This window comes from Podarcis muralis, chromosome 18 (assembly GCF_964188315.1).
Source record: "Podarcis muralis chromosome 18, rPodMur119.hap1.1, whole genome shotgun sequence".
In the NCBI taxonomy this organism is placed as follows: Eukaryota; Metazoa; Chordata; class Lepidosauria; order Squamata; family Lacertidae; genus Podarcis; species Podarcis muralis.
The window spans coordinates 549,139-566,190 of record NC_135672.1 but is presented as its reverse complement, the minus strand read 5'-3'; the positions used below and the strand labels follow the sequence as shown (position 1 = coordinate 566,190).

At 55.1% G+C, this 17,052-nt stretch overlaps 1 protein-coding gene across 3 annotated transcripts in view; it reads left to right on the top strand.

Moving 5' to 3' along the window:
* The window catches only part of LMNB2 (lamin B2), a 35,670-nt gene extending 30,998 nt beyond the window's left edge, over positions 1-4,672 (top strand). For 2 of the 3 annotated variants that reach the window (XM_077921870.1, XM_077921868.1), the window contains 3 exons: positions 200-319; positions 497-601; positions 1,250-4,672. In XM_077921870.1, the coding sequence (XP_077777996.1) occupies positions 200-319; positions 497-601; positions 1,250-1,291 (267 nt within the window). In that variant the 3' untranslated portion in view covers positions 1,292-4,672. The remainder of the gene's footprint in view (positions 1-199; positions 320-496; positions 602-1,249) is intronic. The other variant, XM_077921869.1, reaches the window with a different exon arrangement.
* Positions 4,673-17,052: the final 12,380 nt, after the last annotated feature.

The following is a 17,052-nucleotide window of genomic DNA, read 5'->3' as shown; positions in this document are numbered from 1 at the left end:
CAGAACCTCCTTGGTTGTTTCCTGCAGCCTGTGGAGAAAAGGCTCCCTGCGACTGGGGGGGTGGTCCCTGCAGGAAGCCCAGGTGCCTCTGCCACTTGGAGGGCTGGCCATTGGGGTCAGCTTGGAGAGCTGCGCCCTCTGGCGTGGTGAAGGATCAAGGGTGCCCTGCCTGTGAATGAGGGAGTCTCTTTCTTGCTAGATCTGGGCAGCTGATGCTGGGGTGGCCCACAGCCCACCTTCTGTCCTTGTATGGAAGCACCAGACCAGTTGGGGCACCGGGACCAGTGTCCGCACCTACCTGGTGAACTCTGATGGAGAGGTAGGTGCTCCGAAGGGGGGCACTGTGGGTGGGGGGTGGAGGTGCTGGAGAAGCCAAATAGTGAAGAAAAGGTTGCCTTGCTTTTGATGCAAGGACATGACAAAGAAGCTGCCTTTGAGCATTCACTGAGCACCTGCTACACTCAACATGAGCTGTGTCTCTCCTACTTCTTCTCAGGAAGTTGCTGTGAGGAGTTTGACTCAGTCATCTGCTGTGCTGCAGGACAACGGGGAGGAAGATGAGGAGGCAGAGTTTGGGGAGGAAGACCTCTTTCACCAGCAGGTAGCTGGAAGAAAAAACACTTCCACCCACCCACCAAGGGTTGAATCGATTGGGGCCTGACTGCAGCCATGGTTTGGGGGTGGTTCCAAGGAGACAACGGGGTACCTTGGTCTCTCCCAAGGGGCAGTTTCTCTCTCTCTCTCTCTCTCTCTCTCTCTCTCTCTCACACACACACACACACACACACACACACACACAGCGAGGCTGAGCGGCTTAGGCCCAGCCTTTTAGTTATCAAAGGTAACGAAAGGAGTTGGGAGTTGACTCTGCTCAAGAAGGGAAAGTGAAGAAATTGGCCAAGTCAGGAGTCTCTTCCTCCCTGGGGTGGCAGAGGGAGCATTCCTGGGTCAAAGGGGAGGACTTGTAAGGGTAGATTCTGGGAGGGAGGGACTCCCAGCTGCTCATCTCTGCTGTGGGTGGTGCCCAGGAGCTGCTCTTCTTTCCTTCCTGCACCCAACTGGCTGTGGCACACACACCCTGCCTCTCTCTAGGGTGGCCGGTCCCCAAGTGGTAGAAGCTGCTAAGAGGACAGCTAGGCTGAGCTCTATCCAAGTTGCCTCTCTGATCTTTAGCCAGGGCAGGAGAGAGGGTTCTGCCGAGGCCACCTGGGGAGCTTCCTGATGCCCCTCCTTCCTTCTCTATCTCCAGGGGGATCCCAGGACCACCTCCAGGGGCTGCACCGTCATGTGAGAGGAAGGGAAACCGTTTCTGCTGGTCTTTTCTCCTTTTTTTGCTCTGCCCAGGGACTCTGTCCAGAGTCACTGAAACTATTTTTATACATTGCATATGATCACTCCTTTTTTTCTTTCTTTCTTGGAGATGGTTCCTTAGTAAACTTCTTAAAGAGAGAACTTGAATCAGCCAGAACTGCCACCATCTTTTGAAGACTTGCTTTCCCTTTGCAATGCCCATGGTCTACTTTGTTGTCCTACTTGCAAGCCAAAGAGTGATGCAGCTCCAGGAGTTTCCAGGGAAGAGAAAGCATGGCTGAAGTTGCCACTCTGGAGTGGACAGTCTGCTTCTGTGGCCCTCCTGTTCTTGTACTGGGGGGAAGTGGTCAAGCAGTGACCCTGGGTGTAAGCCTGCCTGTGCCCTCAGGGGCAACCCCAGTGGTTGTGCAGATAAAACCAGGTGGCAAATGTGAGGATTAGTGATCTTTTCATGCCATTGACCCTAGGTGTGCCTCAGAAGGCCTGGAGCTCCTAGGACAGAATGACTCTGGAAACAGTTTGGGCAGCTCTGTGGAGCATTGAGGTCTCAGAAGCTGAGATGAAGTGAGAAGCACTGATTTAAGGCAAGGCTTGTTTGAAGTCATTGCAGAACTTCCTCTGCCTAAGTTCTGCTGCCATGCTTTCAAGCAGGGAACAATCCTAACCATGTCTACTCAGAAGTAGGTCTTGTTGATTTCAGTGGGGCTTACTCCCCAAGTGAGGTTAAGATTGCTGCTTCCTTGCGGAATGACCCTAGAAACAGGGTTGTATCAAATCAAGTCAAAGGCCCACTGAATCCAATGGATGCAACTCACTTGAAGGCCAGCCCTTACGAAGTCTAGATTTTGTGGGAACTGTTTCTGCCCTCAAAATCCAGAGTTGAGCCCTCACACAAGACGTGTCGGATGCTGAGATTCCGCTTGGAGGTCTGTGTTGCTCCATCCTCTGCAGTAAAAAACCAGAAGCGACTTGTCTGCTTGTCTTGCCACTGGAGACCAGTGGTGGGTGGGGATGTGGGACGTCTTCTGCCGAGTCCCTCTTCCTTGCAGCTCGCTCCACACTGCCCAGAGGGGGCAGAGGCAAGCTCAGTGTTGCACTGTGAGCAGTGTTGCCCCATGCCTCAATGGATCCCTCCCATTGGGCAGCCTTGCAAGTTCCAGGGTGCTTTGTTTGGAAGGGGAGTTTAGGGAAGATGCTGCCGCTGCTTACTCTGCCCTGATCTGCACCACCTCCCAGAGTGAGAGGACAAGGTATGGGCAGGTAGGTGATAAGTATTTGGAGCAGGTGGGCAGTGACCCCCCTCCTAGGGCAGCTCAGCTTCTCCGCACCCTACCCTTGGCCTTGCAGAATCCTTGGCACAGCTGTTCTCCACCAAAGAAGCTGCCTTGGCTGAGCAGCACCTGTCCAAAGGTGGTGTGTGATGTTCTCCCAGCAGCCCTGGATCCCCTTGAGGGGCAAGCAGGGCTGCGTCTGGGGCAGAGTTAGTGACGCCAGCAAGCAGCATATCCCACTTGCAGCAGTGAGGGGTCGGAGCTCCTGCCACCCACTCCTGGGACCCCAGGGCTCTGGCTCAGCCCATGATGCTTTTAGTGGCACGTGTACAGAGAGGAGATACAGCCCTGCAGATATTCTGGTTCATAGGGTCTTGTGGGGAGGGTGGGAGGGTTGCTGGGCAAGGCTATGGTGCAGAGCAAGTTGGGTGGGAACGGATGGGTTGGGGAACAAAATGTCCTACTTTATATTTAAAAATAAAAACAAAAAAACCAGAGGTGCTAATATTCCACAGGTATTTTAATGATGCCACGTGGTAGAGAAGCATATTAGATTTAGAAGTTGAACTCTGTTTCATGGAGCCACTTGTGGAAAGCACTCCTTTTGGAAGTATGGCTTCTGCCTCCCCCTCTACCGCATGACGCTCCTTCTGCTCAGCTTGACCAGGGGGCTGAGGGTGTTTGCCATAGACATTGCTCTCTTGTCCCTCTGAATTCTGTTTCTCAGGTCCGGCTTACAAGCTTCTTGGCCACCTGCTGTGCTCACAGCTGCTCTTCCAAGGCCAGTCTCCTTGTTCCTGTGAATACTAAAGATGTGAAGGTGCAAATGTGCTACTGGGCTAAGCAGGCTGCTCTTCTTGTGCTGGCCTGAGCCAGAGGGGAGGAGGAGGGGGGTTCCTGACTGCTCTGCAAAGCTGAGCCAGGGACCTGAGCAGAGTACCCAAGTGCTGCTGTTTGCCATGCACTTAGGGTGGCCACCGGCTGTGGAGGGCACCCTCCTCTTGGTCTCCCTGAACCCCCCCCCCCAAAACCGCCATTCCAGAACAGTTGCTGTGAAAATGCCAAGGCCAGTGTCAACCGCTCCTTGCACTGTCTCCCTCGGGCTCGGGCTGTGTCAGGGAGTGCAGAACCAGAACCAGGAGCTGAGCGCTGTGAAAAGCCTTCAAAGGGCCGAGCCCAGCAGCGTCCAGCCTTTACGATCAGGACGACCTTGGCTAGGGTCCCACAAGGTTGATGTCCCTCACCTCACTTTGAGCTGTGTTCAGCCCGGATGGATCTCGTCCCACCAATCCAGTGGTCCCCAAATCCCACTTTCTGTCTCTAGGTGGGAGCCCATCTGAGAGGCCAGTTCCTTCCTGGCCTCAGTTTCCACTCTGTTTGCTCCCACTGGGGAGTGGAGGTGTTGGGCTGCAACCTGAGAGACAGAATGTTTGGGGGCGGGGTTGCCCTTAGAAAAAGCAAATTTATATTCTCTCTGAGCTGTTATTCACATGTGGTTATTAGAAAATTTTAATGCTGCCTTGAAATGCTAAAGTCTAGAGAGCAAACCCTTAAAAAGATGTGGAAAACCTCTGGGTTGCTTGCTGGGGGATGGGGGTGAGTCTTTGCTTCTCACCATAGCAGTAGGATGACTGAGCATGTTTCCGCTTCCTGATGTCTTGGGCAGACTGCTCTGTGGGCGAAACACACTTGCCTGCCCCATGCCCTGTCAATTGACACTAAATCCACAAGCAATAAGCTATTTGAAACTCTAAAGAAGTGTTGCAAACTTTGCCTCTCTTCATTCAGAAAGGATTTCCTTATTATAACTTCTATTTTTGTAGAGTGAATTTCTGACTTGCAGGTTTTGTTCATGAAGCAGCTGTTCTGCATGGTGGCAGGAAAGACTCGGGAGTGCATGCTGCGGAAGAGATGGCATTGGCATTGCCCATCCTTTGGAGGAAACTGATCTAGACGTTAGAATTTCGAATTTGTTTTGCTTTATTATGGATATGCATGCCAAATTCTGTCTTTTTCAAGGATTTGTAATATACCTTTTCTGACTGGAAACCTTTTGTACGAAACACTCCAATAAATGTTTTGCATTTTTACCTGGTGTCATTGTGGTAAACTCCTGTGAGGCAAAGGTTTTACTAGTATAGGTTATGATGTTAGGGAAGCTGAGCCTCAGAGAGACGGGCTAACTCACAGCCACCAAATGTCTTTGTGGCTTCAAACTGCTGTACCAAAAGCCAATTTCTCCACAAAGGAGTGGTGAGCAAGAAAGGTTTCTGTCCAGCTTGGATGGGTTTGAATGGCAAGGGTTTACCATGCGCACGTAGGAATATCCCTGGCCAGCAGAGCAGCATTGCTTGCAAACTGGTTGTGTGCGCACTGTTCTTCAGCCTGATCCAGCAACAAGGGGAGCACATGATCCAGCAGTCTGGAAATTGAGGTGATTAGGACTAGAAATACTGTTATGCTGTCAGTACAAGGATTTAAACACAACCCCCTTGTCCCTTAGAAATCAATGTTTGGGGTTCCCCCAGTCCTTTAACAGATTGATGATATTTCTGCAGCAACATCTTTGCCACTAGTAGAAGAAATTGTAACTTGTTTCAAACTTTGAATAGTTTTGGCTTATGCTTAGGGTTAGGCTTAGAGTTAGGGTGAGGACCAGGGCTAGAGCTAGAGGTAGGGTGAGGTAGGGTTAGGGCTCTCATTAGGGTTGGAAGAAGAAGAAGAGTTTGGATTTAATATCCCACTTTATCACTACCCTAAGGAGTCTCAAAGCGGCTAACAATATCCTTTCCCTTCCTCCCCCACAACAAGCACTCTGTGAGGCTGAGAGACTTCAGAGAAGTGTGAGTAGCCCAAGGTCACCAAGCAGCTGCATGTGAAGGAGCGGGGAAGCGAACCCAGTTCACCAGATTACGAGACTACTGCTCTTAACCACTACACCACACTGGCTCGCCACTGGTTGGACGTGGAGCTAGGGCTGCCCAGTAGGGTTGGGGTCAAGGTGAAGGTTAGTTTAGGGACAGGGATAGGGTTGGAGCTAGGGCTTTAGAGGTTTAGAGTTCGCGTTAGTGTTACGGTCAGGGCTATGGTTAAGGTTAAGGTTTGCTTTAGGGTTAGGGCAAAGGCTAGGGCTAGGGCTAGAAGTAGGTTTAGAGCAGGGGTAAGTAACTAAGGCCCATGGCCACAAGCGGCCCACGGGGCTTAACTGGCCCACGAGCTGCCCCCGAACCAAGCCACCCGCTCAGTGAGTCCCCGCATGCTGCGCAAACCAGCACGGCATGGGTAATCACTTCTGCAGTGCGAAAATCATGTCTGTTCAGACACCAGAAATGTCTGCTGGAAATCACAGGCGTGCGTGTGCGCTCACATGCGTACGCAATCCAGTCCACAGAGGGATCTCCGCTGGAGTGAACCAGCTCAGGCAACGTAAACCTTGCTGACCCCTGGGTTAGGGTTGGAACGAAAGTTAGGGCTAGGGCTGGAGCTAGGGTTAGGGTTAAGTTTAAGGTTGGGGTTAGGGATAGGGATAGAGCATTTAGAGTTGACTGCCCAGCAAAGCATTCGGCAGAGAGCCTACAGTAGGGGTGCCCAAAGAGGGCTGGATTTCATGAAGGAAAAATGCATGAGGACCGACCAAAATTGTTGACACCTCAAATTCAGGAGACTGATGGTGCAAGACGCTTCGTTGGAGCATCTGGAGATAGCTGTTCGTTTTGGTAATAAATCCTCCTTTTTAATCACCTACGCTTACTGTGTGATCAAGCTGGGAAGCGGGACTCCTGACATTGATGCCACAGAAAGAATACAGTTTGCCAAGAGAGCAAAAGGTTGAAAATTCTGCTCCATCACCCGCTGCTGCCACCACAATAAAAGTGACAGCTGCAGTGCGCTCCATGGAGGCTGAACTTTCCTCCACCGCAGCACCCTCTATCCCCCATGCAGCCTCTTGGGGGAAAAGGTGCTGCTGGTGTCCTCTCCCCCTTAGGGAGGAAATGGCAGGAGCTGCTCTCTAGGGTCTCCAGGGGTCTGCACCCGCCTCGCATGATTCAGAGTGGACCCCTTACCTACAAAAGATGAGGCCCTTGAGTCCCCCTTCAACCAAAAGATGAGGGTGATTTGATTCTCCCACTTCTTCCCGATGGAAATCTTCACTCCTGCCTTATTTCCTGGTGGGGAGGCGCCATCTTGTGGTTCACCTCAGGTGCCAAAATGTCTTGGGTCATTTCATTCCTGGTGAGAGGGACACAAAGTGGCTGTTCCTCTCAAAACACTTGTTTGCTTTCTTTTGGTTTATTTCACTTCGTTTTGTGTTAACGCTGAATGAAATGAAATAAGCTGAAACAAAGCTTATTTGTCTTCTTTCTATGCATGTTGACCCAAAAACACATTTTGCTTTTTTTGGGCTTACTTCACTTCGTTTTGCGTTTTTGGGGTGAATATGCATGCACACTCAAAAAACATGAAACAAAGTGAAATAAGCACAAACAAAGCTTATTTGTGCTTGATCTATGCATATTGACCCAAAAAACACGTGCTTTGCTTTGTTTGGGCTTACTGTGTTTTGCGTTTTGGGGTGAATATGCATGCACACCCAAAAAACATGAAATGGAGTGAAATAAGCCCAAACAAAGCTAATTCGTCTTCTTTCTATGCATATTGACCCGTAAAACACGTGTTTTGCTTTGGGCTTATTTCACTTCATTTTGTGTTTTTTGGGTGAATATGCATGCAATGACTAATTCTAAGCCATGACACCCCTTCTGTTTCTTATATGCATAAACCCAGTTTTGTCATCAATTCATTATGGCATGTTCCTGGCAACGGCTTGGTAAACAAATCAATACAGTGGTACCTCAGGTTAAGAACTTAATTTGTTCTGGAGGTCCATTCTTAACCTGAAACTGTTCTTAACCTGAGGTACCACTTTAGCTAATGGGGCCTCCTGCTGCCACCGCACAATTTCTGTTCTCATCCTGAAGCAAAGTTCTTAACCTGAGGTACTATTTCTGGGTTAGCGGAGTCTGTAATCTGAAGCGTCTGTAACCTGAAGCGTCTGTAACCCGAGGTATTATCTTGTGATTGATTACCCCATTCTGTACACACATGTTTGTTTTGATGCGGATTTCATTATTTCCAAGCTCACTAATGCAGTGCACGATTGACTATCTTCATACATTTGGATGGGCAAATCTAGGTCTTTTAGTACCTGGATAAACCACATTACATGCTAGCAACAGACTCCCGTATTAGATATCTTCAGTGGTAGCGGCAGCAGTATAGGAAAAGGCAGTAGAGGCGGCAGCGGCAGCAATATAAGCACAGGAGGTAGAGGCAGCGGCATAGGCACGGCGAGGTTCCTGAACCAGAGGCACATTAGATGGGCGGAGTTCTTCGCGGACTTCGACTTCAAGATAGAGTACATCCCGGGCGACAACAACGTAATGGCGGATGCATTGTCCAGAAAGCCGCAATACCTCGAGGAAGCGGCACCGTCGGCGGCCAAGCACATTTTCGCACCGGAAGCGTGGGCATGCGCTTCGGCAACCGTGGACCTGGACGCCGTACGTCATGCGCTGCAGGAGGACCCCTTCGCACGAACCAAGATGGAGGAGGTGCACAAGGGCACGGCGAAGGACGACGAGTTCCAGATAAGAGACGGGTTACTCATCCGCAAGGGAGCGCTCTACGTGCCGGGAGACGACCTCCACGCAAGGGTACTACAGCAGCTACACGACGGTAGAATTAGTGGCCAGAGACTTTTGGTGGCCCAAGATGCGGGGGGAAGTAGCGGATTACGTCTCGAGATGCGACACCTGCCAGAGGGCCAAGTCAGTTCACAAACCGCCGGCGGGACTGCTGGAACCGCTGCAGACACCATCGGAACCGTGGGAGAGGGTGGCCCTGGACTTTGTCACGGACCTGCCCAGTTCGAGGGGAAAGACAGCAGTGCTAGTGGTGGTGGACATGTTTACCAAAATGGCACACTTCATTCCGTGTGCGAAGGTGGCCACGGCGGAACAGACCGCCAAACTGTTCATAGACCACGTGTTTAAAGTCCACGGTCTGCCACGGTCTATTCTCTCCGACCGGGGGCGACAGTTCATCTCGAACTTCTGGCAGAAGCTGATGGGCATCCTGAACGTCAAGATCAATCTAGCGTCGGCGAGACACCCACAGACCAACGGGCAAGCGGAGAGGGTCAACGCCATCATGCAGCAGTACCTGAGATGTTACGCCAATCAGCAGCCTACGACATGGGTAGACTACCTGCCCCTCGCAGAGTTCGCTTACAACAATACGAAGCACGTGTCGACAGGGGTGACGCCGTTCTTCGCCAACAACGGGAGGCATCCCAGAACCTTCCCGGGTTTAGAGAGAGTGGGGGAGGGGGAGCCACAGGCAGCGGAAGCCTTAGCGTCGGAGTTGCAGGAAGTCCACGAACAGCTCAGGAGGCAGTTAGAACTAGCAAAGCACGCATACAAACTGCAGGCTGACAGACACAGAAGAGTTGGGGAAGACATACAGGTGGGAGACTGGGTCTGGTTAGCAGCGCAAGCAGTGCCGACCAGATCGTTAGCGAAGAAGAAGCTAGGGCATAAGCAGCTAGGGCCTTACCAAGTCCAGGCACAGGTCAATCCAGTGGCCTTCCGGTTGGCACTTCCGGAGGGTTCCAGAATGCATCCGGTGTTCCATAGATCGGTGCTCACGCCCTACAAAGCACCTCATAGATTTCAGGAGCCAGGCACAGCGCCAGACCCGCTAAGAGAAGGGCCCAGAAAGGGAGGGTCGCCAAGAGGGGGGCGCATCAACGAGGTCACAGAGATTTTAGACTCGAGATGGGGGGAAGAGGGAGTAGAATATCTCCTAGCCAGAGAGGGTACCCCGGCCAGTGCCAACAGTTGGGTGCCGGACTATGCCTTGGAGGAGCCCCTGCTCAAGGAAGAATTTCATGCCCTCTTCCCACACAGGCCCATGCCAGCCGAGTATTTCGACGACTGGCTCTTCACACCCACACTTTCAGCCAGCACGTTCCAGGGGTTCGCCTCGGACGAGGAACCGGCACCAGACACACGCTCCCCGGAGGGCTCACCCTCGGGGTCTGCCTCAGACCGCTCTTATTGGTGGGACGATCGACCAGAGGAGCAGTGGCACAGGAAGTGGCTGGGGGGTCCTTGGCAGACATCACCCTCAGAGGGGAACGGGGGCGCGACGGACATGGACGTGTGGGGGGAGGACGTGGGGTTCGAACACGAAGGCAGAGACATGGAAGCAGAGGAGATCGACGTCAACGAGTGCACAGAGAACGAGCCGGACCTAGCCGGTTTGATGTACGACACGGGGGACGAACTGTATCCGGCACTCACCCCCGCTACGACGGAGCACCCAGTACCCACACCGGAAGGAGGGGAGGGGGGAAGGGGGGGCTTCGAGGGGGGGATGGATGTCAGGGGCTCAGGAGCAGAGGGACAGGAAAGGGAGGAATTAGAGACCGAGGGGGAGGAATCCGAGGGAGAAGTGAGCGATGAGAGCCGCCCGAGGTCTCTAAGTCTCTCCAGCGAATCGGAGGATTCACAGAAAGGGGCTCCCGTGGTCAGAGCTAGGGGGTTGCCAGAGGGAACACCTCAGGAAGGAGGGGCCAGAGGGGACTCAGAGAGCAGCAGCTGGAAATCGGGACCAGCTTCCCCACTGGAGAGCAGTAGGGGGGAGGAGTCCCAGGCATTGGCATCAGGCAGCCTTCCGTCAGCGGAAGGACATGAGTCAGGGTTAGCCACGCCTGCATCAGAGAGCGAGGAAACGGTCAAAAGGAAGGTCGGAGGCAGCGCGCGTGCGCCAAGTTCAAATGTACAAGAGGGTGGTGCAATGAGCAGCCCGGATAGGGAGCCAGGTCCTAAAGCCCGCCGAAGGGAGGGGGAAGAATCTGAGGGGTCTGCCTCCGAAGCGTCCAGGAAGGAAGGGACCCCGGGGGGTGGTAGGACCCAGAGGCGGAAGGAGAGACGGAAAAGGTGGAGTAAGGCTAGACTCTTAAGCTGGTGTACAGGGGGCGGAGACTCAGACGGAGCTTCGCCGGTCTAGTGTCTAGACGTAGAGACGCACGCTAGGGTTTGAAAATGGATAATGTACTTCAATAAAGACTTTTGTATATTACCGCTGGCTAGCGTGGGTCCTCTGTGAGCTGGGACCTGAAGGCAGTCTCTGACAGATGCAATCTTAGCTAATGAATCTAAATGCTTCATCAGTGGCTGTTCTGTCAATTTTACTTGCCGATCTGATCTTGGTTTTGCTCTATAAATGGGGGCCTGAATGGGAGGAACCTGAGTTGGAGGAGGAGGACCTGAATGGGAGGAACCTGAGTTGGAAGAGGAGGACCTGAATGGGAGGAACCTGAGTTGGAGGAGGAGGACCTGAATGGGAGGAACCTGAGTTGGAGGAGGAGGACCTGAATGGGAGGAACCTGAGTAGGAGGAGGAGGACCTGAATGGGAGGAACCTGAGTTGGAGGAGGAGGACTGAATGGGAGGAACCTGAGTTGGAGGAGGAGGACCTGAATGGGAGGAACCTGAGTTGGAGGAGGAGGACCTGAATGGGAGGAACCTGAGTAGGAGGAGGAGGACCTGAATGGGAGGAACCTGAGTTGGAGGAGGAGGACCTGAATGGGAGGAACCTGAGTTGGAGGAGGAGGACTGAATGGGAGGAACCTGAGTTGGAGGAGGAGGACCTGAATGGGAGGAACCTGAGTTGGAGGAGGAGGACCTGAATGGGAGGAACCTGAGTTGGAGGAGGAGGACCTGAACGGGAGGAACCTGAGTTGGAGGAGGAGGACCTGAATGGGAGGAACCTCAGTTGGAGGAGGAGGACCTGAATAGGAGGAACCTGAGTTGGAGGAGGAGGCCTCTCGCTCTTCCTTCCTGACTGAGCATAAGATGCCTCCTCTGAAAAGGTTTGGCAGGCAGGGAATACAACTATCTGGCATCGTCTCATTGCTTCCCTCCAATGCTAAACTTGTTGCTGGCTCACTCGTAATCTGGTGATCCACTCAACATCAGTGCACAATGTGTCAGATCCTGGACAACGCAATGAAATCCATTGTACTCCAGTCAAGGCTTGGCTAAGGTCAGTTGCTACTCTTTGGAACAGGGAGCAGAGTTTACACAATACAGAAATTAAGCCAGCAGACTACGGAAGATGTCTTAAATGAATTTCTCAGTTTATTGATATACAAAGTTTAGGAGAACGAAATGACGTGAAGTGTACTTATGAATGATACAGCATACATGTAGAAAATGGAGAAAATTCAATAAATAGAAATGACATAACTAGAAACTATTGTTGAATATCAGAATTGATATGGTTAATAGGTAGTTAGGACAAAGGAATCACACTCAAAGACCTAACTCCTCTCTCCCTCCAGCCTATCTTGTTGTGAGATAAATATAACTTCTCAAAGCAAAAAATGATTAAATGATAAAACTTTACAAACTAAGGGCAGTAGACCAGGACTCATTGTAGTCCTTGGCAAAGCAAGGTAGCAAAACATTTCCTCCCATCTTACGGTTCATGTCAACAGGACTACACAAAACCTGGGCTAAGAATGAACACAATCTCTTTCACAGATGGAGAAGGAGCAACATGGATGAGCAAGTGTGTTTCCTTTATGCACTTCTGGGCATCGGGAACATGGACTATTTTAAGAATCAGATGTCCCCTTAATTTCTGGTTGTCAGGTGCTCCTTTGTGTTCAGATCAGGCCTCAGCACAATCATGTAGCACTTGGGAAGGAAGATGCAGCCCAGAAGCCCAGCACTGGAGGCCAACATAGAGAAGATCTGCACGGCCACCATGTACTTGCCCTTGGTGCTCAGGTAGGTGGGCACAAAAGAGACCCAAACGCTGCAGAAGACCAGCATGCTGAAGGTGATCAGCTTGGCTTCGTTGAAGGAGCCGGGCAGCTTCCTGGCTAGGAAAGCCACCGTGAAGCAGGTGGCAGCCAAGAAGCCCAGGGAGCCGAGGGCATAGTTTTGCGCCACAGAACTCTGATTCCTCTTCTCCGTTGACCTGATTCCCTGCTGAATAAATCTTCAAAGAAAATGGCAATGGAGTCTGAAATGGGATTCCCCTCGTTATTTCTAGTTTACATGCCATTTCTTAACGTCGGGTTACAGAGATTCAGATGACGTTAAAGAGTGAGTTTATCAATCAGGTACCAATCAGAAGAAAGTGAATGGTCAGTCTCAACTGCGAAAAGAAGAATGGTTGGTGTAAACCCAAAACGAAGTTAAGAATTGCATTTCAATGGGTCTGCTTTAGGTTTCATTGCAATCAAGGCGGTGAAATAATAATAATAATAATAATAATAATAATAATAATAATAATAATAATAATAATGGTTTCCCTGGCCACTCTGGGCAGCTCCCAACAGAATATTAAAAGCACTATAAATATCACAGCCACAACATGCATTTAAAGCATTTTGGGAGCTCTAAATTGCAGGTAAAACAACTGGCGGGTGGCCAGCGCCATTTTGGCCTCTGTTGTCCAGGGCGCAGGAGCCGTGGGACGTCGGGAAAAGGGGGAAGCCGTTCTAGGTGCCTCCCAGGGAATGAGGAAAAGGACGAGGTCTCTTCGCGACTTCCTGGGTTATGGGGGTTTATGAGTATAATAATTGGTTATTATTAGTTTATTAGCAGGCCAGGAGGAAGGTTGCGCAGGGCAGCCTGGGAAGGGCGAGGGAAAGGCTGTGAGGAAAAGCCTTCTCTCTTTCTCCATCGCTCTGCCCCTCCATCAAGTTTAAATGGAAGAATAAGAGAAAAATAAAATGATAAGAAACAGGACCCTTGTTTGTGAGAAGAAGGGGCAGCAAAGCATGCTGGGAAGAAGGACGTGAGGGAAATGAAATGAAACCTAATAAAGGATAATTTATCAATAAAGCTAATGAGTGAAACCGAACAAAAGACATCTTGGGATTTATTCATTCAGTTATAGACTGGAAAAAGGGTAAATTTCAATTACAGGAAACAGGATCCTTGTTTGTGAGAAGAAGGGGCAGCAAAGCATGCTGGGAAGAAGGACGTGAGGGAAATGAAACCTAATAGAGGTTAATTTATCCATAAAGCTAAATAGTGAAACCGAACAAAAGACACCTTGAGATTGATTGATTTTGTTATACACTGGAAAAACCAGCAAATTTCAAATTTATTGAGGCTGGGAATCGACCATTGGCCTGGCAGAGCTGGCAGTGCATGCTGGGAAGTCTGCCCCCCCCCCCCGAACGTGGACCAAGCTGGCGGAGGCTGGCGGGAGTTGCAGGGCCTTTGGAAGGTGGCCCCTTCCCCTCCGAGGGCAGAGAAAGGCCCGGCCAAGTGACCCTCCTCGTCCTCCAGGGACACCAGCGCCTGCCAGAGTCCCCCAAGGGCCAGAGAGGCTGGCAGGGGCAGGGCCCCCAGGAGAGAGAGGGGCCCCTGGGGGGATCTGCACTCTGCACGCCCTCAGAGGCCGGGGAGGCTGGCAGGGGCAGGGCCCCCAGGTGAGCCCAGGAGAGAGAGGGACCCCTGGGGGGATCTGCACTCTGCACGCCCTCAGAGGCCAGGGAGGCTGGCAGGGGCAGGGCCCCCAGGTGAGCCTGGGAGAGAGAGGGGCCCCTGGGGGGATTTGCACTCTGCACGCCCTCAGAGGCCGGAGAGGCTGGCAGGGGCAGGGCCCCCAGGTGAGCCCGGGAGAGAGAGGGGCCCCTGGGGGGATTTGCACTCTGCACGCCCTCAGAGGCCGGAGAGGCTGGAAGGGGCAGGGCCCCCAGGTGAGCCCGGGAGAGAGAGGGGCCCCTGGGGGGATCTGCACTCTGCACGCCTTCAGAGGCCAGGGAGGCTGGCAGGGCACGGGCCCCCAGGAGAGAGAGGGGCCCCTGGGGGCATCTGCACTCTGCACGCCCTCAGAGGCCGGAGAGGCTGGCAGGGGCAGGGCCCCCAGGTGAGCCCGGGAGAGAGAGGGGCCCCTGGGGGGATTTGCACTCTGCACGCCCTCAGAGGCCAGAGAGGCTGGCAGGGGCAGGGCCCCCAGGTGAGCCCGGGAGAGAGAGGGGCCCCTGGGGGGATTTGCACTCTGCACGTCCTCAGAGGCCGGGGAGGCTGGCAGGGGCAGGGCCCCCAGGTGAGCCCAGGAGAGAGAGGGGCCCCTGGGGGGATCTGCACTCTGCACGCCCTCAGAGGCCGGAGAGGCTGGCAGGGGCAGGGCCCCCAGGTGAGCCCGGGAGAAAGAGGGGCCCCTGGGGGGATCTGCACTCTGCACGCCCTCAGAGGCCGGAGAGGCTGGCAGGGGCAGGGCCCCCAGGAGAGAGAGGGGCCCCTGGGGGGATCTGCACTCTGCACGCCCTCAGAGGCCGGGGAGGCTGGCAGGGGCAGGGCCCCCAGGTGGGCCCGGGAGAGAGAGGGGCCCCTGGGGGGATTTGCACTCTGCACGGCCTCAGGGGCCGGAGAGGCTGGCAGGGGCAGGGCCCCCAGGAGAGAGAGGGGCCCCTGGGGGGATCTGCACTCTGCACGCCCTCAGAGGCCGGGGAGGCTGGCAGGGGGAAGGCCCCCAGGTGAGCCCGGGAGAGAGAGGGGCCCCAGGGGGGATTTGCACTCTGCACGCCCTCAGAGACCAGGGAGGCTGGCAGGGGCAGGGCCCCCAGGTGAGCCCGGGAGAGAGAGGGGCCCCTGGAGGGATCTGCACTCTGCACGCCTTCAGAGGCCAGGGAGGCTGGCAGGGGCAGGGCCCCCAGGAGAGAGAGGGGCCCCTGGGGGGATCTGCACTCTGCACGCCCTCAGAGGCCAGGGAGGCTGGCAGGGGCAGGGCCCCCAGGAGAGAGAGGGGCCCCTGGGGGGATCTGCACTCTGCACGCCCTCAGAGGCCGGGGAGGCTGGCAGGGGCAGGGCCCCCAGGTGAGCCCGGGAGAGAGAGGGGCCCCTGGGGGGATTTGCACTCTGCACGCCCTCAGAGGCCAGAGAGGCTGGCAGGGGCAGGGCCCCCAGGTGGGCCCGGGAGAGAGAGGGGCCCCTGGGGGATTTGCATTCTGCATGTACTCAGAGGCCGGAGAGGCTGGCAGGGCACGGGCCCCCAGGTGAGCCCGGGAGAGAGAGGGGCCCCTGGGGGGATTTGCACTCTGCACGCCCGCAGGGGCAGAACCCCCAGGTTGGCCCGGGAGAGAGGGGGCCCCTGGGGGGATTTGCACTCTGCACGCCCTCAGAGGCCGGAGAGGCTGGCAGGGGCAGGGCCCCCAGGTGAGCCCAGGAGAGAGAGGGGCCCCTGGGGGGATTTGCACTCTGCACGCCCTCAGGGGCCGGAGAGGCTGGCAGGGGCAGGGCCCCCAGGAGAGAGAGGGGCCCCTGGGGGGATCTGCACTCTGCACGCCCTCAGAGGCCGGAGAGGCTGGCAGGGGCAGGGCCCCCAGGTGAGCCCGGGAGGAGAGGGGCCCCTGGGGGGATTTGCACTCTGCATGTACTCAGAGGCCAGAGAGGCTGGCAGGGGCCGGACCACCAAGAGGGAGAGGGGCCCCTGGGGGGATTTGCACTCTGCACGCCCTCAGAGGCCAGAGAGGCTGGCAGGGGCCGGACCACCAAGAGGGAGAGGGGCCCCTGGGGGGATTTGCACTCTGCACGCCCTCAGGGGCCGGAGAGGCTGACAGGGGCAGGGCCCCCAGGAGAGAGAGGGGCCCCTGGGGGGATCTGCACTCTGCACGCCCTCAGAGGCCGGAGAGGCTGGCAGGGGCAGGGCCCCCAGGAGAGAGAGGGGCCCCTGGGGGGATCTGCACTCTGCACACGCTCAGAGGCCGGAGAGGCTGGCAGGGGCAGGGCCCCCAGGTGAGCCCGGGAGAGAGAGGGGCCCCTGGGGAGATTTGCACTCTGCACGCCCTCAGAGGCCGCACAGGCTGGCAGGGACAGGGCCCCCAGGTGAGCCAGGGAGAGAGAGGGGCCCCTGGGGGGATCTGCACTCTGCACGCCTTCAGAGGCCAGGGAGGCTGGCAGGGGCAGGGCCCCCAGGTGAGCCCGGGAGAGAGAGGGGCCCCTGGGGGGATTTGCACTCTGCACGCCCTCAGAGGCCGGAGAGGCTGGCAGGGGCAGGGCCCCCAGGTGAGCCCAGGAGAGAGAGGGGCCCCTGGGGGGATTTGCACTCTGCACGCCCTCAGAGGCCGGAGAGGCTGGCAGGGGCAGGGCCCCCAGGTGAGCCCTGGAGAGAGGGGGGCCCCGGGGGGATCTGCACTCTGCACGCCCTCAGAGGCCGGGGAGGCTGGCAGGGCACGGGCCCCCAGGTGAGCCCAGGAGAGAGAGGGGCCCCAGGGGGGATCTGCACTCTGCACGCCCTCAGAGGCCGGAGAGGCTGGCAGGGGCAGGGCCCCCAGGTGAGCCTGGGAGAGAGAGGGGCCCCTGGGGGGATCTGCACTCTGCACGCCCTCAGAGGCCAGAGAGGCTGGCAGGGGCAGGACCCCCAGGTGAGCCCGGGAG